The sequence below is a fragment of the Ixodes scapularis genome, unplaced genomic scaffold (genome assembly GCF_016920785.2).
Source record: "Ixodes scapularis isolate PalLabHiFi unplaced genomic scaffold, ASM1692078v2 PGA_scaffold5__190_contigs__length_132052651, whole genome shotgun sequence".
NCBI classification, from domain to species: Eukaryota; Metazoa; Arthropoda; class Arachnida; order Ixodida; family Ixodidae; genus Ixodes; species Ixodes scapularis.
In genome coordinates, this window is record NW_024609880.1 from 101,716,833 (window position 1) to 101,744,736 (window position 27,904).

The 27,904-nt window shown below is 46.7% G+C and overlaps 1 protein-coding gene across 1 annotated transcript; it reads right to left on the reverse strand.

Annotated features, from left to right (window-relative positions):
* Positions 1 to 754: 754 nt before the first annotated feature.
* Positions 755 to 27,513, reverse strand: LOC115314738. The gene is made up of 9 exons (XM_040216887.1): positions 27,341 to 27,513; positions 26,311 to 26,399; positions 23,400 to 23,483; positions 21,374 to 21,507; positions 8,983 to 9,111; positions 8,224 to 8,408; positions 8,060 to 8,151; positions 1,236 to 1,334; positions 755 to 873 (listed from the first exon to the last, which is right to left on the reverse strand). Exons 1-9 carry the CDS (start codon positions 27,511 to 27,513, stop codon positions 755 to 757), a joined length of 1,104 nt encoding a protein of 367 aa, XP_040072821.1.
* Positions 27,514 to 27,904: the final 391 nt, after the last annotated feature.

Sequence of the window (27,904 nt, forward strand, 5' to 3'; positions counted from 1 at the left end):
TCACTGCATATGTATTCTAGATTTAATACAGGTAGATGCAATTAGCCTGCTGCTCTCCATATTCTTATATTGCACTGTTATTGCGTCATATGTTTCACTATGATTCATAGTTTTATGTGCGTTTATTATGCTATAATTTTTATAATCTCAATTAGAAGTAAATTAAATGCCTTGTCGCTGTATCGTGTTTTTTTTTATTTAGCTAACTACGTTGATTGCCTCATAATCCTTATAGCAACAAGAGGTACCTTGAACAGTTTTGGCACGGCTGCCTGAATAAATAAACTCGTTTACTGACATTTTTTGTAAAAATAAAACATATATTGACTTCACTTGAAAGAAAAGAAGGTTTTTCTAAAATGAATTCTCGCAACTGCTTTATATTCCCCGAAATTCAATACACTCTCCTGTTAGCGTGTGACTTGGTTGTGGCCGATAAGTGGCCAAGAATATTGAATCAGCAGAAAAACCATCACCACCTGTGGCAGAACAACAACAACATCACTGGGGTGGACATAATATCTACTTCACGAATATTCATGAAAACATTACATTGAAAAAATTAAGATGTAACTTAATTACGTTGGCCTTTGCTTACAAAGTGTCAATTAACATTTGGAAACTAAAATGTTGAACACACGTGAGAATCGACCACCAACAGGTGAAGTTTATTTGGGCGTTTTGTTTTTAAGCGGTACACAGACTAGCGTGTTTTCTTTCTTTTTTTTTTCTACACGTGAGATACAGTATCTCATTAATTGTAGTAGCAACCGTCCGGTGACATAATATCTAACTGTACATTCGGACATCCCTCCATACCCACTTGTGGAACACTTGTGGTGTTGATCTTGTCCACACTCCACACTCCGCACTCTGAAATGAAGTTGTATTTGGTTGTTATTTCAATGAGACCTTTCTTATAGTTGCCATAACCTCTATTGTGGAGAGTATATGAAAGATAAGAGAAAAGTGTTTGGGCATAATAAACAAAAAATTGTAGGACGATTTAAACATATAGGCTGGACTAAAATTACACGTATGTTTCATAAAGATGTCATTTACAGGCATCTTTTTCTGCACTTTTTTTAAAATTATTCTGAACGTCACCCTGTGCGAAGACGTTTTTGCTAATGCTGTCACATTTCTAGTGATCAACACATTTTCTAGTATTCCAGAAACTATATTTATACTGTAATGTATTGCCTCGCGTTACAATATAGATTGCGGAAGCTTACCAGGGTCTTTACCCGGTTGAGTCATCCCGAGCTTGAGTGTGAAGCAGGTAGTGCTGTCCGTACTCAGAATTTGATACGTAGCCCTGCGGGCCGATGTCACTGCAAAATAAACGTCTCGACGTGAGATGATAAAAAGTTAGATCTTACGAATTTTTAGCTGATCGAGCAAAACACGCCTGTAATACTTCATCACGCTCATCAATATAGACACGGGTTATTCGTGAATGTATCAACAATGCCTAACGGCGACGAATGGCGTTTTGTAAATAAACAAATGAGTGAAAATCCAGAAGGACACAGGAGAGGACGAACACGTTTCGGAGTTGGCTGAAATGAAGCAAAAACTGCAAACATTTTACAAAATAAAATATAACAAAATAGGCAAATATTTTGTTATATTTTGCATTGCGAAGGTTACGCAATGAATCTGAAACCTACATGAATTCGGCACATAAGTCGCGGGCGCTGAAGATTTGGGTGTTGCTCTTCTGTAGACCATGAGTGTCTTAAAACGGCACCAAAGTGAATATTGAAATCGTGTTTTTGGAGGCGCATACTCAACCCGCGTCCTAAGCATCCTAGAAATCCCAAAATTACAATCATGCGTGACCCATTTTTTTAAATAAAAACACTACCAAATGTCACGACGGGCCCCATAGTTTTTAGATTTATCTCAGAAATGTCGCAATGTTCGGTCATAAGAAAAATGAAAATTTCCCGCTAGTCCCGATTCTTTGCCGTGTTCAGCAGATAAACTCCGGCGGCGACGGAAGCACTGCACACTGCTGCAGAGACTACACACACTGTTAATGTGACGGTAAAGTGTGCCGTGACATGCCGTGACATGCCGTGACATTCCGTGACATCACAATGTTAAGTCATGGTGTGACGTGATGTCAGTGTCGCGTGACATCACGTGACATTACGACGCCACGTGACGCGGTCGCGCGACGCCATGCCACGATTGTCACAAACGAAAACCCTCCGGGATGAGCTGCGAAACCTCGCCAGTAAAGGCTGACGGCGTAACAACGTCATGCGTGATTGTGATCGTAGTTTTGGGGTTTTGGAAGATGCGTAGGTTCGCGCCACAAAGAAGGCGATCTCAAAATCCACCGAAGTGGCACTTTCAATAGGGTGATTGATGAATGAGGCCCTCGGGGAGGTTTACATATAACGATTTGTTCAGCTGCGTACGGCAGAAGTTCATCCAATTTTTATTATAAACTCTCTCGGACTTGAAAACAAACAAAAAACAACAACAAAGAAATAAAAAAATAAAATGGGGAGTATGAACAACAAAACGCCAATAAATTACGGTGAAGATTCAAATAGTAGAATATGTTTATTGTTTTCTGAAGTAAATAAGCAGATAATTTTCACGATTTCCAACACTCTTTTATTGTGAGTTGTTTTATCTGAATTTTACGCTGGATGAAAATACAAAAAATCTAGAAAACTGACCAAAATAACATTTTTGATAGTTTCATATTTTGAGTAACCCTTAGTTGAAATATCCACGCATGTAAGATTTCTTTGGATGTAAGGAATGTGAGGAGTGTGTGGCGCCGGCGACAACCGGGACCGTGCGGGGACACTCCTTCCCTAGGGGGGATTCCTAGGGACAACACTTGTCCCCGCTCCCGCGAGTCGCGGGGAGGAGCGAGGGACGGCGGGGAGTGAAGGATGGCGCTAGAAGAATAAAGGAGTGTACCACGTATGTGAAAGTGTCCGCTCAGCCGAGCCAAGCGTGACAAGTGGGGGCTCGTCCGGGATCGCACCATGGACTCCTTCACAGTGCCAGAGGGGCTAGTGCAGCAGCTCCTTCGACAGACCGACGGATCAGCGCTGCAACGTGAGCACGCTGCAGCACAATTGCGGCAAGCCGTAATGGCGGCTCCGATGCTGACCGGCGCCGAAGTGCCCGTGGCGACTGTGGCCACAGTCCATCCCTCCGGTGGCCCTGTGCCCAGGATCGCGGCCCAGCTGCCGAAGTTCTCGGGCTTCAGCGATCTTCAGTCGCCCGAGGAATTTCTGGAGCGGCTCGAGAACTTCTGTTTGGTGACGGGAGTCGCCGCCGACAAACGACTGAGCCAGGTCGTGCCAGCCGCACTGGAGGGCAGTGCGAAATTGTGGTGGCGCTTTGTGGGCGACTTCGCCAGCTGGGATAACTTCACGTCCGCGTTCCGTGCGGAGTTCGCCTCCATCGACGCGAAGCGTCGCCTCAAGGATGAGCTGCGACTCCGTACACAGCACCCGGAAGAGAACTTGAAGGAGTTTATTTACACGATTGCGGCATACTACGACCGAATCGGAGAAGAGGTGCCGGACTCGGAGAAAGTGGACCGCGTCCTCCGGCAAATGCACCCGCAGCTGCAGGACTTGGCAGAGGGGGCGCAGTTCGCGAACCTGGCGGAGCTGGCGAAGGCGGCCGACGGCCTCATGCAGCGCGCTTGGCGACGGCTGCAGTACTTGCCGCCGCCTCCCCAAACCAACCAAGTGGCCAGAGACCTCGCCTTCAGGCCTGCAGCTGGTGCTCCGGGCCTTCCCAGACCGCCACCGGCGATGACGGCAGCTGCAACGTTTGCTTCCCCGGCCGCAGTTACGCAGTCGACGTACCCCTGGCCACTTCACTCGGCAGCGGTCCAGCCATCGACGGCGGCTGCAACGTTCGCTTCCCCGGCCGCAGTTACGCAGTCGACGTACCCCTGGCCACTTCACCCGGCAGCGATCCAGCCATCCTACCACCGGGACCAGCTTTACGGCCCAGCTTTACCGATGCTGCCCCCAGCCACCTTCGCGCTGCCGGCAACCCAGTGGCAGCAGCCTAACGGAAGACAGGCTCACTGCCAGCGCTGCGGAGGAATCGGCCACGCCGCTCGTCACTGCGCCACCGGTCGGCGGGCTGCGTCAACACCCGCTGCGTCTCTTCTCTGCTTCCAATGCCAGCAGCCGGGCCACTTCCAAGCGCAGTGCCCGGGAAACGGGAACTGGTAGATGCTGCCCCGGCGGGCATCTACGACAGCGCGTTGCAGGTGGCGACAACTGCCGGTGGGAAAGAACCCCTCTTGGACGTGCGGATTGGTTCGACGACCTTCCAGGCACTGCTCGACACGGGCTCCAGCGTTAGTCTGCTGGGACTGCCGGCGATGACAGCTGCCCAAGCTACAGGAGCCAGTCACAAGAGGGAAGTCCGCACGCTGCGCCTCGCGACAGGCTGGTCTCAATCCTCCACATCGCTCAGGTGCAAAATCCAATGGGCGGCCGGTTCTCGGAGGCAGCGCTTCCTGTTTGTGCCCGACCTTTGCCGAGACATTGTCCTGGGGAGAGATTTTTTGACGATCACCGGCATTTCAGTGCACGTGGCACTTGGGGGGTGGACGATTGGCACAGAACCCCAGTGCATTGTTCCGTTTGCTAAGGGTGAAAAGAGGCCAACTGAGGAGCCTCTGGCCGGGGAGGATTCCTACTGCCTCCAGGGCATCTTCACGGAGGAAGAACCTGCCTGCGCCGGCGCCTCTGACCAGACCACCTCCAGAGGTGATCGGCCTCAGAGTCATGCACCGGAAGTGGACACTTGCATGGAGAATGTGTTGGTGGACTTTCGGCCGATGTTTACCACAACTCCGGGCTGCACCACCCTCGCTCATCATCAGATAGACACGGGAAAGAGTCCGCCCGTGCGCTGCAAGCTGCGCCCTGTCAACGCCAAAAAGCAGAAGATCATTGACGGCTGTGTGCAGGACTTGTTGGAACAAGGACTCATCCGCCGAAGCAACAGCCAGTGGACAAGCGCACCAGTGTTGGTGGCAAAAAAGTCAGGTGGCTTCAGGCTTGCCATCGATTATCGGCCACTCAACGCATGTACCAGGGTGCCAGTCTACCCCATGCCCAGGACGGACTGGCTGCTGGCACAATTGGGTCAGGCAGAGTGGTTTTCGAGTTTCGACCTGTCTCAGGGTTTTTTTCAAATTCCTGTGTGCAAAGAGGACATTCCCAAGACCGCCTTCATCTGCCACCTGGGAACCTTCGAGTTCACACGGATGCCATTTGGAGTGGCAGGGGGCCCGGCCACCTTCCAAACCTTGATGGACAGGGTTCTGGACGGCATAAATCACCAATTCACCATGGCATTTATGGACGACGTCCTCGTGTATTCGGATACTCTGGAGAGCCACGTCACGCATGTGCGGGAGGTGTTGCAGCGCATCAGGTCAGCGGGACTCACCATCAATCCAGACAAGGTCCAAGTCTGCCGTCGGTCTCTGAAGTTCCTGGGCCACGTGATCTCCCCAGGGGAATGCAGACCCGACGATGAGAAGGTGCTTGCGGTGTTGGACTACCCTCGGCCCAGCACAGTCAAGCAACTGCAAGCCTTCCTGGGGTTATCCGGCTACTACCGGAGCTTTATTCCTCAATTTTCCATTGTTGCCCGACCACTCACAGACCTCTTGAGGAAGGACCATAAATGGCACTGGACTCATCGTCAGGAGCAAGCGTTTGCCGCACTCAAGGAGTCCCTGGCCCACGACGTGGTTGTGAGTCTTCCCGACCTGAATCAGCCCTTCGTCGTCGAGACTGATGCCAGTGGAGTTGGCATTGCGGCAGTGCTGCTGCAGAGGGGCCCAGACCAGCTACAGCCAGTGTCGTTTATCAGTAGAGTGCTGACTGAGTCGGAGCGGAACTACACCGTTCAGGAGTGGGAGTGTCTCGCGGTGGTTTGGGCTGTGGACAAATTCCGACCCTACCTGGAGTTCACAGAGTTTGAGATCCACTGCGATCACTCCTCACTGGCCTGGATGTTTAGTACAGACCAAGCCTCACCAAGAGTCAAGCGATGGGTTCTTCGGCTTCAGGGCTTCAACTGCAAGATCAAGCACCGGAGGGGGCTTGCAAATGTCCCAGCCGACGCCCTCAGCAGAGCTCCGCTTCAGTGTATGGACACCCCTGGACACAGCCTGCCAGAGACGCTTTTCCCCATTGCTGCCCCGGAGACTGAGTGCCAAATCAGTTTTGAACCAGCTGCGACAGTGTCCATGATGGACGATGCCACAGTCCTGAGTGACCCGGGAAGCCTGGTCCACGAGCAGCATCAAGACGCCCTTTTGTCCAAGCTCAGAATGGTGATGAAGGGAACGAAGCTCCCAGACGACAGTACAGACCAACGCCTACTGGACGACCTGGCTGAGACGACAGAGCTGGAGGCCAATGGGTTGCTCGTTCAGCACAGAGGTAACAAAAAGGTACCCTGGCTCCCGGACCAACTTCGCCAGTTAGTGCTCAGGATGGCACACGACCACCCCACTGGAGCTCACGCAGGGTTTTTCAAAACCCTCAAACGTGTTTCTGAACGCTTCGTGTGGCTGGGCATGCGAGCCGATGTATCCAAGTACGTCCGGTGCTGCCAGGTATGCCAGCGGACAAAGGCCCGCCGCCAGAGGCCCGAAGGGCTTATGAGCAGTCAGTGGGCCACTTCGCCCATGGAGGAGCTCAGTGTAGACATCGTGGGACCTCTGCCATCAACGCCTCGACGCCACAAGTACCTGCTCGTGGTAATCGACAGGTTTACCAAGTTTATCGAACTTTTCCCGCTGCGCGCGGCAACAAGCAGCAACATTGTGGAGTGTATGGTGCAGGTGTTCTGCCGTCATGGCACACCTGCGACAATATCCAGTGACAATGGAAAGCCCTTCGTGAGCACCGTATGGCAAGGTCTCCTTAAGCACTGGGGCATCAAGGACCGCCATACGGTGCCTTATCGACCGGCAGGACAAATGGTGGAGCGCCACAACGGCACAGTGAAGGAGTGCCTCCGAGCCTACTGCTCCGACCACAAAGACTGGGACCGTCACATCCCCGAAATCGCCTTTGCCATGCGCACGGCTGAGAGCGTAGTGACGGGATACACGCCGGCGTTCCTGTGCTACGGTCGGGAACTGCGCACCCCGTGGGAGCAGCCAGGAAGCAAAGACGACACTGAACCGCCTGCAACGGCTTGCCATGCCTTTGCTGCTGAGGTCACCAGGTGCCTTCAGGATGCTCTCAGCTTTGCAAGAGAGCACCAGGAGGCAGCAAGGCAAACCCAAAAGGCCAACTACGACCGGCACAGGAAGCCTACAACAATAAAACAGGGTGACCTCGTCCTACTGGATAGCCACACCCTGAGTAATGCGGCCAAGGGCATCACGGCCAAGCTTGCACCGCGGCGCTCTGGGCCCTTCCGGGTGGCACAGTGCTTGGGCGAGAATGACTTCCTACTGAGGGACCCAACTACCGGACGTCGCCGCGGAGTGGCCCACGCAGACCAGTTGACAGCCTACCACGAAGATCGACCAGATGCCACTCCTGCAATTTCACGAATGAAGGGGGGGAGACCTGTAAGGAATGTGAGGAGTGTGTGGCGCCGGCGACAACCGGGACCGTGCGGGGACACTCCTTCCCTAGGGGGGATTCCTAGGGACAACACTTGTCCCCGCTCCCGCGAGTCGCGGGGAGGAGCGAGGGACGGCGGGGAGTGAAGGATGGCGCTAGAAGAATAAAGGAGTGTACCACGTATGTGAAAGTGTCCGCTCAGCCGAGCCAAGCGTGACATGGAATTAATGTTAGAAGCCAGTACATACCTCAGATAAGTTTTAATCTCATCCCCCAGCTGAGAGTAAATCTCTCTGCAATGGTGTACTTGTGTTTCCAGCCTATGTTCTTGGAGTTAATCATTTAAAACTTATTTATAAACTAAAATCTGGCGAATGCTAGTTCTTTATTTAATAATTTGTTACTCTAATAGTTTTTATAACAAGTTATACACGTAAGGCTGTTGGACTTGCCGGTTTCTGATTCTTCTATCCAAAAAATTAGGCTTCCCAGTGAGTGACTTTGACGTATCTTTTTTAGTGTGACATTTCCCAACTCCGTTTGCCTGAAAAACAGGAATGGCAATTTTAGACACAAATGTTCATATGAGTCTACCATAGATCTTGTTTGAGTGAACACAATTGATTTCCATGCTTTATTTGAATCTTTGTAGTCCATTGTCAATATTGCGCTTTTTGTGTCATATTTTGTTTCGATGAACTCCATCTTTACGCATGTTGCTGGAAATCCCAGTAGATAAAGATCGGACGTGGAAGATTTGTATCTGAGGTAGATGTCCTTGTTTTTAAATTCAGAGAGCAGCTAATGTTGGAAACGTTAAAAAAAGTTGGAAGCATTTAATGTACACTTATTTGATTATATTTATGAGTGCCTAAGTTATGGCTTTTTTATATTCAGCACATTTATATCAGTTTTATTTCGTTTCAGTTAGGCAAAACATTATTAAAACACATGAGCTCATTGTGATCGTAAATCATGAATAATGACTTGCTTATCGTTTAACGTTAAATATTTGCAATCCAAGATAGCTCTCTCTCTCTCTCTCTCTCTATATATATATATATGAAAAACTGAGTCGTCAATTAGCAAGCATCTAATGACTTAAAAGGTCTCAGTTTCTCACCCTAGTCTCGAGTAACTCATTGAGATGTTAGAAGAAATGTAATTTACGTTACATCTGATAACCTTACAGCGGTTGTGGCGAAGCTTATGAGCATACAACTAAATGTCTTGTATGCCCCTGAAAGAAAAATAAATAAGTAATTTACATTTAAGAAGCATGGAAGCCATTTACCTATTTACCCGACTGGAAAACAAACGTTTTCACATATGTCATACTTCTAAGTCACCCGTGTCACATGGTAGAAAGACTCACGTCATTCGTTTGACTGGGAGTGCTAGCGCGACTGGGAGTCGTAGGACTGCTGGGAGTCGTTGGACTGCTGGGAGGTGTAGAATCACTGGGAGTGATAGGATTTTCAGGTATCCTTGTGGGAACATCGGCCTTCAAGAGAATGGGTATCACATTTTGTGCAAGACAATGCTTTTTAAGAGAGTTGTTAATATTTTTAGTGAGAATATTCGAGGCTGAAAAACACAGTCCAGTTGTTTGTCTGGTTTTGAGCGTTCCTGAGAACCCGACGCATGCAGTTTGCACGAGTGGTAGAAGATCCAGGATGAATTAAATTTTTTATGGTCTCGTAAATATTTGGCGTAACTATAGAAACAAAAAAGAAACGAAGGTTACAGTTAAACAGGGGGGCGATCCTACAGCGCTCAAGAACAGTCACCAAGAAATGCAGCAACGCGCAATACACGACATGCGCTTACTGGTAATGCATTAATAAATCTTCAACTTAGAAACTCTAACCAAGCTTTATTAAAAAGCCAAAATCCCGACGTTTCGAAACCAACTCGGTCCCTTGATCACGGGTGACTGTTTTTGTCCCGCGGAACGGCCTGCCCACGAACCCGAACACCCCCGGGTGTTTTCCGGATTATCCCTCTTAACCCCGAAACGTAGCTGCTGGGAAGGGTCCCCGTCGACCGGTTTACGTTGCCACGTGTGCATTGAATGTGCCACGACTCCAACAGGAGGCGCCTCCGCCAGTTTTTCTCCGTTCCGAGGATGGAGCTGTTGTCAAGGTCGATGGAGTGGTTCGTCTTCTCGACGTGTTCGGCCAGCGCGCTTCCCTCCACATTTTTCTTCGCGATGTCGTAGCGGTGGCGCCGCAGGCGCTCTGGATAGTTTTTCGTTTCCCCAACGTACGACGCGGGGCAGTCACCGCAGGGAATTTTATAAACCAGTCCCTGTGCCCTCTCCCTCGGGGGGCGATCCTTTGGCAGGGGGAGAAGGCCACCGATGGTCGAGACTGGCTTGTGTGATACCGCTATGCCGTACTGTCGCAGTACTCGGGCGAGAATCTCGCTTGTGCCCTTGATGTAGGGTACACACACGCGGGTGGAGGGAGGGGGGGCGTCTTGCGTTGAAGGGGTGCGTCGAATTTTTTTGATCGTGCTTTTTACAAATCCAGCTAGGTAGCCATTCTTCCGCAGGTCTTGTTTGATCGTTTCGATCTCTTTTCGAAGGGTCTCCTCTGATGTGCAGACCGTGATCGCCCGTCTGACGAGTGCCGAAGCCACGGAAGACTTATGTGTCCTAGGGTGGCTTGAGGAAAAGTCCAGGTATCGGCCTGTGTGTGTCGGCTTCCTATACACACGGAAGTCCAGGCGGCCGGACTTTCTCACTGCACAGACGTCTAGGAAAGGGAGACAGCCATCTGATTCGTGCTCAATCGTGAATTGAATCGCAGGCTCGATGGAGTTGAGATGTGTGTGGAGACGGTCGATCTCACTGGTCTTTACAACACAAAAGCAGTCATCGACATACCGGAGGAAACACACGGGTCCTGGGGAGAAAGTGTCCAGGGCTTTTCTCTCAATCGCCTCCATTACGAGGTTTGCCACAGTGACGGAGACCGCAGCACCCATAGCCGTACCACTGGTTTGTCTGTAGAAGCGGCCAGCAAAAGAAAAATAAGCGCTGGATAGGCAGAATTCCAGTAGACGGCAAATCTCGTCCACCTCAAGGCACGTTCTTTCGGAGAGTCTCGTGTCAGACGAGAGGGCCTCCCGCGTCACAGACACTGCGAGAGGCACAGGCACACTTGTGAAAAGCGACACGACGTCGAAGGAGACAAGGCTCTCGTCGTCCCGCAGTTCGAGGCCCGATGTGAGCTCGATGAAGTGTCCAGAATTTTTGACGTACGTGTCGGTCTTCCCGGTTAAAGGCGACAGCAGTCGGTGGAGATGGTTGGACAACGCACGTAACGGAGACGTGGTGAAATCCACTATGGGTCGGAGGGGGACATCTGGCTTGTGCACCTTCGGCAGGCCATGAAAGGCCGGCGCTGAACCGTTCCGGCAAATGAGACCCAAGTAAAGGCCTCGGGACTCGGGATACCCATCAAAAATCGTAGAGAGCATTTTGTTTAGAGTTGCCTGAATCTTGGCAGTCGGGTCCTTTGGCAGAATCATGTATGCGTCGGTGTTGAGAAGCTGAAGCGCCTTCTCATCGTAGTCCGCGCGGTCGAGTAGCACGGTTGCGTTCCCCTTGTCGGCAGGGAGGACGACGATGCTCTTGTCTTCTCTCAAGTTCTGAATGGCTGCTTTCTCTTCCGGCGTGTAATTTAACTGCTCCCGTCGGTGCGCCTTGGACAGCACGCCGATGGCCTTGAGGCGAGCTTCTTCACGGATGCAGGGGTCTAACTCACGCAGGCCATATTCGACAGCAGCTGCCATCGAAGCAATAGGCGGCGTTGTTGTGGTTAGGTTGAACTTCTTTCCCTTTGCCAGAACACGCGTCTCGGTCTCAGAGAGCACTCTCGAAGACAGATTCTTCACGAACCTCTTGTTGGTCCACACACATCTCAACTCCATCGAGCCAGCGATTCAATTCACGATTGAGCACTAATCAGATGGCTGTCTCCCTTTCCTAGACGTCTGTGCAGTGAGAAAGTCCGGCCGCCTGGACTTCCGTGTGTATAGGAAGCCGGCACACACAGGCCGATACCTGGACTTTTCCTCAAGCCACCCTAGGACACATAAGTCTTCCGTGGCTTCGGCACTCGTCAGACGGGCGATCACGGTCTGCACATCAGAGGAGACCCTTCGAAAAGAGATCGAAACGATCAAACAAGACCTGCGGAAGAATGGCTACCCAGCTGGATTTGTAAAAAGCACGATCAAAAAAATTCGACGCACCCCTTCAACGCAAGACGCCCCCCCCCCCCTCCCTCCACCCGCGTGTGTGTACCCTACATCAAGGGCACAAGCGAGGTTCTCGCCCGAGTACTGCGACAGTACGGCATAGCGGTATCACACAAGCCAGTCTCGACCATCGGCGGCCTTCTCCCCCTGCCAAAGAATCGCCCCCCGAAGGAGAGGGCACAGGGACTGGTTTATAAAATTCCCTGCGGTGACTGCCCCGCGTCGTACGTTGGGGAAACGAAAAACTATCCAGAGCGCCTGCGGCGCCACCGCTACGACATCGCGAAGAAAAATGTGGAGGGAAGCGCGCTGGCCGAACACGTCGAGAAGACGAACCACTCCATCGACCTTGACAACAGCTCCATCCTCGGAAGGGAGAAAAACTGGCGGAGGCGCCTCCTGTTGGAGTCGTGGCACATTCAATGCACACGTGGCAACGTAAACCGGTCGACGGGGACCCTTCCCAGCAGCTACGTTTCGGGGTTAAGAGGGATAATCCGGAAAACACCCGGGGGTGTTCGGGTTCGTGGGCAGGCCGTTCCGCGGGACAAAAACAGTCACCCGTGATCAAGGGACCGAGTTGGTTCCGAAACGTCGGGATTTTGGCTTTTTAATAAAGCTTGGTTAGAGTTTCTAAGTTGAAGGTTTATTAATCATTAATAACCAGACGGATGTCCGTCGAAAATGTTTACATTGGTAATGCATTTGTAATTTTGAAGTATAATGAATGTTACCGGTGCTACAGCGTTATCAGAACCCATACCTTTGTGTTGAGAGTTCCCATTGCTTCATGTGAGTATGTTTGTATGTTTTTATTATTTTACCTAACGTTTATTTCTGTTTTATGCGTTAAAACTTCAGATGCGAATCAACGCGTCTCATCTCGTGTCTGCTATTTATTTTAAATTTTGGTTCTTGAGCGGTGTAGCATATTAATAATGTTAAACATATACCAACTGGTCCAATGAGCTTTTACCAAGACGGGTTTTGTGCATGCTCCCGTTCTCCATGAACAGCGGCGAAAGTTTGGATTGTGTGTGGATAGAAGCAAAAAGGGTTAAGCTCCTTGGGGAGAAAAGCCGTATGTTCTTCCCTCTCTGCGTCTCGTGTGCTGCAATTTGTATTCAAATGTGCACTACGTTGTTACACGCAACGCAGTTTTCTAGATGAAACGCTCGTCTTACTAGATGCTGGCAAACGGGAAAAAACTCAGATTCGATCGAGCTATGAGCCGTTATCTTGCCAAACGACGTGCCGACCGTCCGTTCTCGCTTCCGTCGCTTCGACCGCAAAATTGCCAGTCTGCTGGAAGAGAAAGCGCAAAGAGGCTAGGCTGGAAATAGGGTGAAACAATGTCAAAGAATTATTTCAATATATTTTTTAATTAAACTTTAAAATACAACGAGAACGAACTGCCGGATCACAGCGTGAGTTCGTCCCCATGGAGCCAATCGATGGCACAAGCCGCCAAATAATCGAAAGGGTTCAGTCGTATGCATTCACCTCTTGAACGGTTACATCCGTCGCCTACAATAAATTATCAGTCGGCCGGTCACGTTTTTTTCTTCAGTTAGTCGTTGAACGAATTTCTGTTCATGCTCTCGCACCTGACGTGTCCACGCATGCGTCTTCTGCTAATTCGTGTGAGAGTATCAAAAGTACTCCGTAGACTATCTCAGATAAAGACTTGGCGGTCACGTCTAGCAGTAAAATGTTCAACGTGAACGTCGCTGCACCAATTCGCGTGTCCCAGTGACTATAAGACGTATTAAACATAGCCAATATGGCAAGCCGGCAACGGTCAGGCGGCGCCAGCAGAGTGAGAGCCCATAGTTATACCCTGTCTTGTTGTAACTTGGCAGAGGGTGAACGCTACGCCTTAGATTGCGTTCCCACGGTTTAGATATGCTCTATACGTATGCGAGCGCAATGCACATTTTATTTATTTATTTATTTAAATTACCTCAAAGCGCCCTTTCGGGCATTGTATGAGGGGGGAGTACAAGGTTTTCGACAAAAATATTGAAACGATACATATCGTACATATTTGCTTAATAAACAAGAAACAATGCAATACACCCACTCGAAAGGAATACACTCTTACACAAACAGGAAACAACGTGCCAACCAGGCTACAAAAAGAGAGAGAAAAGACCATCTTTGCACATAAAAAACAAGAAAGACACCATCCCGCGATTCATTCCATGGAAAAGTGAAACAAACGTTCACATGATGATTTGAATTCATTTTTATCTATGACATCTACAACGTGGTGGGGCAAAGAGTTCCATTCTGCAATGGCAAGCTGTAATGGCGAGTTGCGAAACTGGTTAGTGCGACAATTTGATAAACGAATTTTGTGAGGGTGATCATGTCTGGGAAAGATGCGATGAGGGGGAGGTAATAAGAGTTCCTTAAGGCTAACATTATAGTAATAAATATTGTGAATGAAGGTAAGACGGGAGACTTTGCGCCTGACTTTTAATAAAGGTAAATTAGCCCTTTGTTTCAGTGCCGAAACGCTCGTGTAAGGTGAATAGTCACTAAATATGAAGCGCGCGGCTTTGTTTTGAATTCTTTCAATTTGGTCAATCAGGTAGTTTTGGTGGGGAGATCATATGATGCTGGCGTATTCGATCTGCGATCTGACAAAGGACTTAAAAGCTAGCAAACGAGTTTCAGGGGGAGCTAAATACAACTTCCGCCTGATGAATCCTAAAGAACGATTTGCTTTCCCAACTAAGTAGTTAATATGGTCATGCCAATTAAGACTATCGGAAATAAAAACACCCAGATACTTATATTTATTTACCTTTTCCAGAGGGACATCGTTGATAGAGTAGCTGAAATTAATTGATGTTTTATTTGTTGTCACGGTCATATATTTGGTTTTATCTATGTTAATACGCATTTGCCACTTGTCGCACCACGAAGCAATAGAGCTCAGATCGGTTTGAAGTGTCGAGGTGTCGTCTATATGTACTATCTTTTTATACAATACACAATCGTCTGCGAAGAGTCGAATCGATGAAGAAATGCCAACAGGGAGATCGTTTATATATATAAGGAAGAGAAGGGGTCCCAGGACAGAGCCCTGGGGCACGCCAGACTTAACATCAGTGGACGATGACAACTGATCAGAAATTACAACGGATTGAGTTCTGTTCGTAAGGAATTGTCTAATTCAAAATATCAGTGAGGGGCCTATATTCAACGTTTCAAGTTTTTGTAATAACCGCTGATGCGGTACACAATCAAAAGCCCGGGAAAAGTCTAGAAATATCAAGTCGGTCTGTTGGAGCGAATGAACGTTATCATAAAGATCGGTTACAAGCTCGAAAAGTTGAGTCTCACACGATTTGCCTTTTCTGAAGCCGTGTTGTCCCTCAAAAAGAATGTTGTTCACCATGACAAAATTAATAATATGACTATATAGGATATGCTCTAATATTTTACAAGGGATGCTCGTTAACGATATAGGCCTGTAGTTATTTAAGCATGACGTGTCACCAGACTTGTGAACCGGAATTATTTTTGCATGCTTCCAATCACTCGGCAAATGCCCATCTTCGAGGGATTGCTGGTACAATAAAGCTAGTATGTCGCTAGAGAACGGCTGCGTTAGTTTCAATAGTTTAGTGTTAATGCCATCTATGCCTGGCGAGGAACGATAAGGAAGGTCTTCGATGAGTTTACTTACACCACGTGAACAAACAGTGATCTTTTCCAAGAAAGCGTGGTCATAGGTCAATTCACAAGAAGGTAACGGAAACGATTCGTTGGTAAAAACTTCACTAAAACATTCATTAAAATTGTTGGCAGTTTCAAGGTCAGTGCATCTATTTCCCTCCGCATCCGTAAAGTTAAGATCACAACTTGTTTTCGGTGGATTTATGCAACTCCAGAATTTTTTTTTTTTTTGAAGCATGACGCAGCGAAAAGACTGACACTTCTTCGCAGTAAAGGCGTGCTTCGGCGATACATAGTCACGTGCCTAACTCCGTTGTTACGATTCGCCCTCCGGGGCCTTAAAGGGACGCTGAACCGCAATCTGGATTCCATTAAACACGCGGCAAAAGCGTTCAACGGGATGCTAAAAACACCAAAACATCACTCATACAGCAATATTTTGAACGGATGACCGTATTTTTTAAGAAAAGGAGGCGCATTTGGCAGATTGTGTTTGCGTCATGGTTTTCCGAGAAGGAGAGGGAATGGCCTCGCGTCTTCTCCGCCTCGTCAGCCTCGTCGGTCTGGTTCAATCTCGACGTCTTTTTCCAAAAATACGGCCGCCCATTCGAGATATCGCCTTGCGAGTAGTGTTGTTGGGATTGTAGCGTCCCGGCCTACATCTCCTAAATTGTTTTTTTTTTTTTAAATCCAAATTTCGGTTTACCATTTTTGTAACGTCCACCTTACAGGCGTGTTATGCGATCACGGCTTCCTGGCCTACCCACAATTTCTTGCTTCAGACACTAGGTGAAGTGGTGCCACCAAAGTAATAGCTCATGTTTGAGCGATGCAGCCGCCTCTCCCTGGCATACCCAATGTTTCTTGCTTCAGTCGCTAGACTTCGCCATGTAAAACAACATTGCAGGTTGCCTGTAGCCTGAATGCTCCTGTTGAAACGCTCTACCAGTCCATTCGTCTGAGGATTGTTGGGAAAAGTAGCCGCATGCTCAATTCTGCATTTTCGTAGAGAAGATCTAAAAGTACGGGACATAATTGGTGTTACTTTGTCAAAATAATTGATAAACGCTGTGTAGAATGCCTCGTACAGAGTGTTTGTTTAGAAAGACTGACTAGATGTCAGTGTTTCTGACTAGTGTTTGTGGTGTTCAACTTCCGCCGTCCGCCGCAGATAATCGGCCCGGCGATTTATTTAGAACGGAATAATTACTGTCATAGCGGTGCACAACTATGCGCGAAGGGAGCTATAAGAGCACCGGGCCAGAAGAGAGTAATGACGTAGCAGCAACCGCTTTTATTTGTGGCATAGAAGGTTCCCGCTGCTTGAGTCTTAGATTGAACGCATGTGCGGAAGTGGGCGGAGGTACTGCAGCCGAACTTGTCGCACCACCGTTGTCTGACGCCCACAGGCGCAGGTATCTGGGACTGCCTCCACTTCGACTCACTTCGTTAGGTAGTCGGTTGCGACACTTACGTACTTGCTACCAGCGTCAGACCTTAGGAACAGCCAGGAGTGATCAATTCCAACAATCTTAAACGGAATGCCTAATGGAGGTATCTGCTGCAGTTTATCTGGCCTGGATGCGGTAGTGCTTTCCGCAGTTGGCATGTTGTGCATGGCGCAACGTACGGTCAAACGTTCACTCTGAATTGGGGCCACCACAATCTCATTGCGGCTTTGTCGAGCGTCCGATCTTTTACAAGATGACTTATAGTCTGAAAATTATTATGCACCACAAGAATATTGTACCTAATTTTAAAAGAAACAACGGGGAGTCGCTGTTTAGGTGGATGTATTTGATGGCACAGCAGACCATCCCGAAGCTGGTAGGGCGCTCGCAAGTGACCCAAACGACGTTTGTGAAGTCCCATCCTGCTATTTACTTTGCACATGAGCAAGTGGATTATGTCAAACATTTCACGTTCACCCGCCTCAACCAAACAAAGATCACAAAGCGCGAGCACCGAGGAAACTGTGGTGACCTCAATGGGTTCTGTGAGAACAACATTTACACCTTAGTGATCCTTTCTACATCAGTGAACCACCAAAAAGTAGAACTTTTATATTTTTATTGTCTACTCCGTCAATTTTAACGTAAGATTGGCCTCTGACCGGAGCAAACGCAGGGCTGAGCTATCTAAAGAAATTACTGCAAAATGCGTTCCCTAGATGTTTGGACGGAACGTTTTTACTGTCAAAACAACAGCAAGACCCGCTTGTTCTAAGGAGTTACATCGACGTCCTGGCTTGCTAAGTTTGGGGTTCGCATACGTGACCAGGTGTTGTATTCTTTCCCTTTTCTTGTGACAATAAAACACAGCGCCTAGTTTTTTTTACCGTTGGCGTCAGTGTGAATGAATATCAGAGCTTCCCGTCTGACAAAATTGTCGGAGTTCATGGCTCAAGCTGCTCTTTTTTGATGCCTGCAAAGGAAGTTTGTTTCTTTTCGAAACACCCCCCCCCCCGTAGTGTCGTTTTTAGGAAGCTCAGTGGAGGAGCTCTAACAAGGTTTCGGCGAATGAACGTAAGGAAAAAGCAAAGCTGAAGATGCTTTTTAGCTGCTTCGTGGAGTGGCCTCTGGAATATTGACTAATGCTCTGAACTTTATTAGATTCGTGCGAATTCTTTCTTGCTAACAAAGGCCCCACGCAAATTAATTTGCCGCAGCTGAAGAAGCATTTTGATGAATTCAGTTCATCTGAGCATTGGTTAGGGCACTGAGCCCCAAAAGCAGGTGGTGCCGTGGTGTTCTGAAAGAAATGTATGCGTACACGTAGATTTTGTTAAAATAATCTAACGACATCATGCACATGAAATATCGGAGCACTCTATCCACGAGGCTTTGAGAGCTGAAGACACATCGTACGGTAATAAAGACAGGCGTTAAAACTGAAGTAATTCGTCAGTCCTCAGAAAGGTAGTTTTTTTCGAATCTTTCCGGTTCAGTCTACTTGTCATTATCCAGTCTTTAGACCTAGATTCCAGTATAGCAATGTAGCTGGCACTTCGAAGGTGATCAAAAGGTTAGTCATGTCTAGGCAAGACACATATTCCTAAATCTGTTATGTCGTTTTGTTTATGGTAATCTACAGAAAAGCATCTAGAGCCGGGTCTTGTTTACAAAAGCCACTGGTGATGACGGTGACTAGTGATAACCAAATACTATGGAAGCTTGCAAAAGTGTCCCCTCGGAACATGTCGTTTACCTTGTTGTTTATCTCCTTATGCTCTGTCATTAAAACTCGCCATGGATTCTAATGCACCAGAGCATGATCAGCAGTGTTGATGAGGTGGCTCACAAGTGGTGTGCACCATAGTTCTTCTGGTGCTATAATAATGCACTGTCAAAACTCCATGAGCAGATTTTCTAGTTGTGGTTCTTGTTCGTTCGTTAAGGTGTGTCCAAACTTAGATTCTGACCTTTGAAGATTGAGGCCTCGTCAAAGGTAATTTCCCGAAAACGACAACGTTGGGGGTCCAAAAAATAATGGCGGCTGTCGCATTCGGGAGGGCTAAAGTCTCTGGTTCCAAGTCTTCACCATATCATGACCAGGTCACCATTCGCCAGGTTTGAAACTGGAAGTATTAGACAGCTTTTTTCGCAGAAAACAAGGCAACATGGTACAGCGAATTCCAGAACGGGACGAAATTGTAGCAGTTATTAAAATAGGATGTGTGTTTGGCGATGTCGAACTTGCAATTTTTGCTGAAGCCTAAACTGCGAGGAGCCTAGGTACAACAGTGTTTGATGGTGCGAAAATGCAAGATAGCCATGGTTTGCGATAGACCGTTTGTACCAGTAGTGGAGAGCAAAATCGGGTGGCGGTTTTGATGTTCAAGTAATTTTGGGCCGGATCGTTCACGGTCAGGTTTTTCAGGCTTGACCACGCTAAGCCACATTTAGCCATAATGCCCCCCAGCTTCCACGAAATTGCCTGTTTATTTTCCTCGCCCTGTTCCTGAAGCAAATCTGTTGGAGGCCTACTAGACAGATTGGAAATATTCAACGTCGGCAGGCCTGTCAAATAGTGTTCACTTCCTCAAAACGAGACAGAAATTTAAATTTTCGAACGGCAGTCGCAGACAAATCTTACAAGTCATTGCAACTTGCGGAAAATTATGACGGGAAGGTTAAGTTTTTGCCCTTTGATTTTCACAAACAAGTAGTTCGTCTTTTTCAAAAAATACCAGCAGTGTTTTGAGCAATCACACTTAGATGATTGCAGAAATGCAAGAGCAATGTGACTTATAGCTGCTCTTGTTTATACGATAGCAATCACTTGTTGCTCCGACTCCCGAAGATGAACGAAAAGGCAACGTGCTACTGAAGTACGAGGAGACGTTGTCACAGGCGGGATAGGATGCACTGCATAAGATTAAACTTTGCCACTTTCTCTTTCATTGGGTACTTTCGGCGATGGTACAGGTTGGGACTTTATGGGGCCAAGCGTTTTGTGAATGATCTAGGAAAGTGACTAAAGTTATGACACGTAAAGCAACCACGTTCACTGGGATGAAACGCGGAATATTGTAGAGCCATATCTGGAGACAGGATGCGAATTTCTACACCATGTTGCTTTTTTTGTTGACTATTTTAACAATGCGTGCACGAGACAGCACTCTGCAAGTCGTGTCAGGCAGGAAAGCCGAAAACAAAACGCTGAATATTGCTGTCCTTGATTCTGTCGATTAAAGCACCATTGCAATCTCCTCCAAGGTGATCTTTCTACATACGACGAGTGATTCTAGCCTCCATTCGCTGGACTGCGTAAAGTAACTCCTAGAGCGTTTTTGATCTTCGCCGAAGGTGCTTCGAAGCAGTTGGGCAAAATTCCTTCAGATGTTCATTACCAAAGCGGGCATATAAAGCTTCTACTTGGAGCTGATACGCTGCGATTTGCAAACAAATCGCAGCGTATCAGCGCAGTTGGGTAAACATAACACGAGTTTTCCGTGCTGTGTCCAGATCATAAAAGTAAGAAACCATTTGAAATTAGACGAAGAATGCTTGCCAATACGACTGCAGATGAAATGTCGTCTGGGTCGCAATTTTTGATGTGCGATTCCTTCAGTAAAAGTAAGCTTTCCCGGACCAACCATAGGGTTTTTTTTTTAAAAATAACGTGCCGTTGGTGACTTGGAGGACCTTCTCGTTGCTCAACATGGAGGTGTTTCTCAGCCTGTCGTACCCTAGATTCTATGAACAAAAGACTGCGATTCACGCGTTACCAGACATCGGAGACCTGACATTCGACCGCAGTTTCCAGAAGAGACAGACGGCTTGGAACTAAATTAGTGACGGTTCCAAGCACGTTCGGGGGCTCGATGGGGTTCCATTCAGCGGGGGTCCTGCATAACCATACCTCGGTTTGAGTCGAAACAGAAGTGGATACGACATCACTTGGCTCCGATCGGTTTGTCAGTTGGTTACCCCACCGCTGACACCAAATTCTGCGGATGTCTCAGTTCACGAGAACACGGGCACACAGAGCACACTCCCCAGTTCAACACTATCGTCTTCCTTTACTAATTGAATTCTAGTACTTGGTTGTGAATATATTATGAAGTTCAATTAATTTCTACACAGTGTAGAAAAATCAGGTACCTGAATTAATTAAGAAGCAACTTGGAGATATTCTATAATTTTGTGCTCCTCATCCGCACCTGCTGTTTTATAGTTTTGTATCATTTGATGTTGTTAAAGATTTTTTTTTTAGTTTACATAATTTACATTCATATTGACTGGTCCTTTTGCTCGTTGATTATAGTGTTGTATTTATTGGACATCCGACCTCGTCCTTCGCACCGTATTTGAATCGCTGCACTGGGTGGTTTCATGAAGACCGTAGACTTCCTTGACACATGAAGGACGCTCCGGCGGTTCGCATTCTTTTGAGGCTTCTCCATAATCTTCTGTATGTAGAATCCAGAATGTGCACTCTGAAGAAGAAAAAAAAGACAATTTTAAACAAATGTTAATAATTTTTTTTATATTTTTTCAATGCGCCTAGAATTCCACAGGCAAGCAAATTCACGAATAGGGCTGTCACATTCGAAATATGGCGTACTTGTCTGACGTAAGCATCTTCCCAACTTACCCGTAGGCATCAGCTATTGTGGGTGTTGTACCATAAGCACTCAAAAGCAAGTGGTGAGCATATTGTCGCTGATGGAAACTGCTCGATGAGCGTAAATTGAAAATAAAGGTTTAATTGGTGAATTTGTGTCAGAATCAAAAGAAAGAATGAGCGTCGAAACAGCTGCAGCGAGCGTCGCAGCGTCGGCGCGACAGTTGGCTTGAGCGAGGCTGCGAGACTGACTGAATCGGCAAGGCGATGGTCGGCTCCTTATGTACTACACTCAGTATCTCTAATATTCGACCTTGAATGTTCGGGAGTGAGCTAGGGCGAGACTGACTCGGCAAGGCCATATTGGTTTCTTTATCTTTTACACCCCGGATAAGAGTAATGAATCTTAAAACAATGCTTTTCCATAATTTCTGGATGGCTGGTGATCATCTGCTAGAGGACGAACAAACAGAATTCGAATCGAAATTTAGCAGGGAAGAGTGTGGTAGAATGCGACAGTCAATATATTTCTCCAGTGAATAGTTTCAAAAAGTTTATGAACTTCTATATTCATGACGCTGTGGTAGCAGTAATTTCAACTGTAATGGCGTTGTGCTTAGCGTGGTGTATACGATCTCAGCAAGTTGTTGCCTCTTCGGCACTCAAATGTAAGTAACAAACATTTGTTTTTCTTGATTTCTGACCAAAACGGTATGGCCAACGGTCGTAGTAAGCTAACCTTGGAAATATGTGTTAATAGGGTGCTTTTAACTACCGCTATTTTAAGCTTAAGGTCTCACTTGTTGCCACAATTGGCAACTCACCCTGTGTAAGGCAGTATGGGAGGAATGGGACACTGAGATGGTGAGAGGAAAGGGACAGTGTCTCAGTTCTCTTTTTATAAAGATTGGTGATCTGAATGGTGGACCCGTAATAATGGTGATTCATCTAAGTTTAGTTCATATTAAAATTGAGCTCCAATTATTTGGTTTTAAAACGTTAGCGCATTGTTAATCCCCGGTTCAAAATCACAGACAATCGGAGGAAAAAAAACAAAAAACGACTGTGATCGGGCTTCATGCCTGATGAAGCCCCGTTTGCTTATAATATTCACTAGTGCAATTTTTAGCGCAACCTTGCATGTGCCCCGTTTCTCCTTGGGAAAAGGGTGGAATAAAACACATTTTCGTTCTTGCATTTTTTTACATTTATGAATTAGGGAAGTGTTATGACAAAGTGCTTTTCAACCGATGTGAAGGATCTTTTACCTTGCATTTAGGACCATTAAACTTGTTTTTATGTGACTACTAAAAAGCTACACAAAATTTATAGTGTGAAAACTGTCCCATTCCTCCTCACTCTCCCCCTAAATATGCATGGTTTTCACATTGTTGAGTTTACATTAGAGGATATTTATTACTACTATGTCTACGAGTGACGCCTATATTTGTTGAATATGTGTCGTTTCAGTTTGGTATCCAGTGAGATGAAAAGTTGTAAGCAGCTCTCTTAACGTTGTTTTAGAGGCCCTAACGAAGCATGACTAAATGACAACAGTTATAGTAGGCATGAAACATGAGCATTATGTTTCTGACATTGAAGTTTGTTTAACGACAATTTTTCTAGAAACTAGGAATGAAAGGGACGAAATCACATGTAATACACACAAGAAAGGCTCGAGAAAAGATTAAAATATTAATTTCATGCGCAAAAAATAGAGGCAGAACTTTACGCGCATAAATGCATACAGACAGATATTCGTACCTTTCCTAGTTGACGTCTTTAGGACATAACAAGAAGTATAATCTGTGTTAATGACCAAATATTCAACTGCTCTCCCTGTTAGATCTGAAAGATGAAACCAAGTAACATCTGTAGGTCATGTGGCACACCTCAGACAGCGCTTTTTGTGACGAGCAATAAAGAGTTGGTATCACGAAAATGAACAAAACTAATCACTAATTGCAATTTAAAAAAGTTAAAGCCGTTTACAACTCCCTGTAACGCCGAATTAGAGCGCAGCTCTTGAGGAGGAAGAGGAGAGGGTACTGAGGGTCACATGTTCTCGGGGGGGGGGGGGGGGCAGGTCACGTGACCCCCAAGTTACGCCACCCCTCCCCGAGGTCACGTGGGGGGGTCACGTGACCTTGGGGTGCCACGTGACCTCGAGGGGGGTCACGTGACCCCCCAGAGAAACTTTTCCGCTAGATCGAAATTTTTCCGCTAGATTTAGCGGGGAAATTTTTCCGCTAAATCCAGCGGACAATTTTTTATGCTAGATTTAGCGGGGAAACGTTTCCGCTAGATTTAGCGAGAAAAATGTTCCGCTAGATTTAGCGGGGAAATTTTTCCGCTAGATTTAGCGGGGATATTTCTCTCTAAATTTAGCGGGGAAAATTTTCCGCTAGATTTAGCGGGTAAATTCTTCCTCTAAATCTAGCGGGGAAATTTTTCCGCTAGATTTAACGGAGAAATTTTCCCGCTAGATTTAGCGGGGAAATTTTTCCGCTAGATTTAGCGGGAAAATATTTCCGCTAAATTTAACGGGAAACATTTTCTGCTAAATTTAGCGGAGAAATGTTTCCGCTAGATTTAGCGGGGAAATTGTTCCGCTAAATTTCGCTGTTTTATGGACGCTGCCTTATGGCCAGTCGCTGTTTTATGGGCTTGTCCACAAACGACGGGTAAACTTCACTGAGGATTGGGGCTAAACAGCACCCTATGCAGACTCCTTTCTTTTGTATGAAGATCTTCCCCTCATATTCTACCAGGGTGCATTGAAGGTAAGTGGCTATTAATTCTACGAAACGTGCCACTGACACACCGGATGAGTTCTGGAAATCAGAAATCCGAAGCTCGTAAATAACATGAGAAACGTAGTCTAGGAGTAAATTTAGGTCTAATTAGTACATGTCTTCTATGTCAAGCGAAAACATGGCAGTTGGTGTGGAAGAGGAATGTAGAAGACTGATGCGTGAAGTCAATTCCATGGAGTTGGAACCCCTGAACGGTTGCTGAAGGCGAACTTCAGAAAGGTGCTTCTCCAAATAGAGGCCAACTGTTTTTTGGCACCAGCCCCTTTCGGAGGTGATGCTTCTCAACGGAATTCCATCTTAGTGAGTCTTTGCAGAAAAGAAAACGGATGAGTACTGATTTGCAGGACGACCGATAGCTTTCTTCAGGTTTGGGAGGTTGAGCCCTGCCGGCGCTGCGGCCGCTTCTGCTCCTCTCGGCGACGAGAATGCTTTCGCACCACGGTTAAGAGTTGAGCTTGTTGGTACATACTTGTAAATATATCAGCTTGAACTTTAGAAATAACTAGAACACAAGACAGAAAAAACAGGATATGACACACAGCTGTGGTCATATCCTGTCCTTTCTGTCTTGTGTTCTAGTTATTTCTAAAGTTCAAGCTGATATATTTACAAGTATGCTTTCGCACTCACAACTCATAAGAGATGCTTAGGTGTCTCGAAGTGTCCGGGCAAAGTAACGTGAAACCAGAGTAACTTGTAAGCTGCAACTTACTCAGTAACTTAAGTTGTAACGTCGCCAGTAAAGTAATTAGCTACATTTGTATGGAAAAATTAGTAATGGTAACACATTACATTTTAAATTGAGTAATTTGTAATATCAATCCATCTAATTATTCATGTAATGTACTGAAGGTGGGTGACTCTGTAGTATTCGATTGGATTTTAAAATTATTTTGAAGCGATGTTCGTACACCCCTGCACTCGGTTTCACCTCACGATGGACCGCAGGGGACGCTACGGGTCACGGCAGCTAAGCTAGCTCCGTTAATCTATCGCGTGCTTACGCGCCCCGCGCGTCACTGCTTGCCTCCTGAAGATATCCTGTCACTCGCATGGCCATAGATTGGTTTCGGATTACGATCAACCGCAGCGTCTGCTGCGGCTTATTATAAAACACAATAAAGCATAGTATTTTTTTCAGCCTCACGTGACGCAATCACGTAAACGGAACAACATGGAAATACTGTCACTTCTGCTTCTTTCTTGCTTCTGTTTGTACACTTATCGTCACGGGCATCGTGTAATACAAAGCAAACGTAGCGGAATGATTGGCAAGAGATACCAGTTTGCCGTAGCGGACACGGCGTACAGATGTGCATTACGCGTAACCCGGATGGGCATGCAGCAAGGCTACCCTACCACATGGCGCCCAACGTGGGGCCATGTGGTAGGGTTGCCTCGCTGCATGCCCACCTCGACGACTGCGACCAGGAGCGTGCCATAGCGCTGATACAGTGTCGCCGGCCAGACCTTCTGCGACGACCCCCTCGCAGCGACGACCACGACGACACTGTCATTGATATGCCTGACTTTGGGGGGGGGGGGGGGAGTGTGGGAGCGAGGGTCGGCCACCGCGACCAGAGGCCGCTGCTGACCACCCAGGGTGGACAACGTCCGGGCCGCGCAACAGCGCACGAAGGACAGGCGCGAGAGGATATAAAAGAGGGGACACACCCACAGAAGGGGGAGACGGATCAAAGGCACGGAGACGCGTAGGTCGAATGCCCGGCATTGTTATACTTCACTACTAACAACCTTTTGCTGTTCCTTTAATAAATGCAGTTTCTTGTGTTGGAAACCCCGGCTTCGTGTTGTTCCTCCCGAAGGGGCATGCAGCAAGGCAACCCTACAACTCTTACTTGGGTTGAATGGCTCCTCAAAGCGAAATTCCAGAACAGGGAGGTTCTTTTTAGATCTCTTTGACGTGACGTTCAGTAGCTCGCTCTGGCTGGAAAGGTTCACACATATTGATCGCACAATTTCTTTCTGTGAAGATATGCAGTGAGCATAACGTAACAGTATCATACATTCTTTTCAGTCAACTGATCTTTACTCCAATGTTATACACTTTGGAACGGGTATTTTTAATGATTAAATGAACACATACCTGCCATAAATATTTTGATCTCTTAATAACGTCATTATTTATGATCGACGTCCGGAAGCGAGTGTAAGGTCGTAATTAACAAATTAGCTATCCTATATTCCGGACTATAGGCCACGGAGTATACATATTTGAAATTTTAAATTTTACACAGTGTGGACTATCTACAGATGCGGCTTATACAAGAAGTATTTTTTTTCTAGGTCGTTAGTTGTAACGACGTGATGGATTCTGTGAATGAGTGTGTATGTTAATGATGAATAATGTATGAGACAAACATCTTTGTGAGCTAAACGGGAGGGCTTTCGACAAGATGTGCTGTGTATGAGGATGCTTATATGTGCTGACTAGGCACGAAATGCAAATTATGCCCCGTGTGCACATTGTGCACTAGATGCGCAAGCTACATAAAAAAAGCTTTATTTTCTAATTTAAAAGTTGCTTATGCAGACTATACTCGGGATTCGCACAATAATACAGTGATTTCAATTTTCTCATTAATATTTGGCTTTGTTTTAGATGGCATATATTAATTAGTTACTTGCAGCCCATAGTCCGCTTGGCTAGAGGAATTGTTTATTTTCTAAAAACAAACATTCTGCTTCACAATATTCCGTAGAGGCTGTCAGCGGTAAACACAGTGCAATACCAACCCCCCCCCTCCCACCCCCCCTCCCCCCCCCCAAAAAAAAAGAGCAGGCAGGAAGTTTTGTCTCTAAAGAAGCATCAAATTATGACAGACAGTGACCAAATTTGTGTCCTCAGAATAATGCAGTGGGGCTTACCTTACATTATCACTGTCCTTGTAATACAAGAGCATCAATGCGCTTTTTGAGTGTTCTTCAACGCTAATGATCTCCATTTCCATGCACGAAGCGTGAAACCCAATTAGCGGAGGTGGCGTGTCGGATGTTCGCTTTTCCAGAAACAATTTTTTCTCATAGAGAGATGCCAACATCTGGTGGTTAAATAAATATTCATTATGCAGCTTATATTCTTCGAGAACTTCATATGCTAGAAACACTTTCAGGTTGTTATTTATGTTCAGGCAACGACAGGAGTGTCGATTTGCTACCGTGCGGATCCGCCCTGGCATTTCCATCCGAAGTGCCTGGTTTCAATTCCATATGTTTTTGGCATTTATTAACGGCATAGGTTAGTGATATTTGAATTGAAAATATTCATATGCCTGCCCTATTGAAAAACAAACAAACAAACAAACGCACCCATACGACCCATAGCTTATCCTATTATACTACCCGTAGGGTGCATAGAAAAAAAAATTGATTAATTAACTGGATATTCCGCTGGTCTTTTTCTAGCGCTCCCATCTTCTGAATCAGATCTGG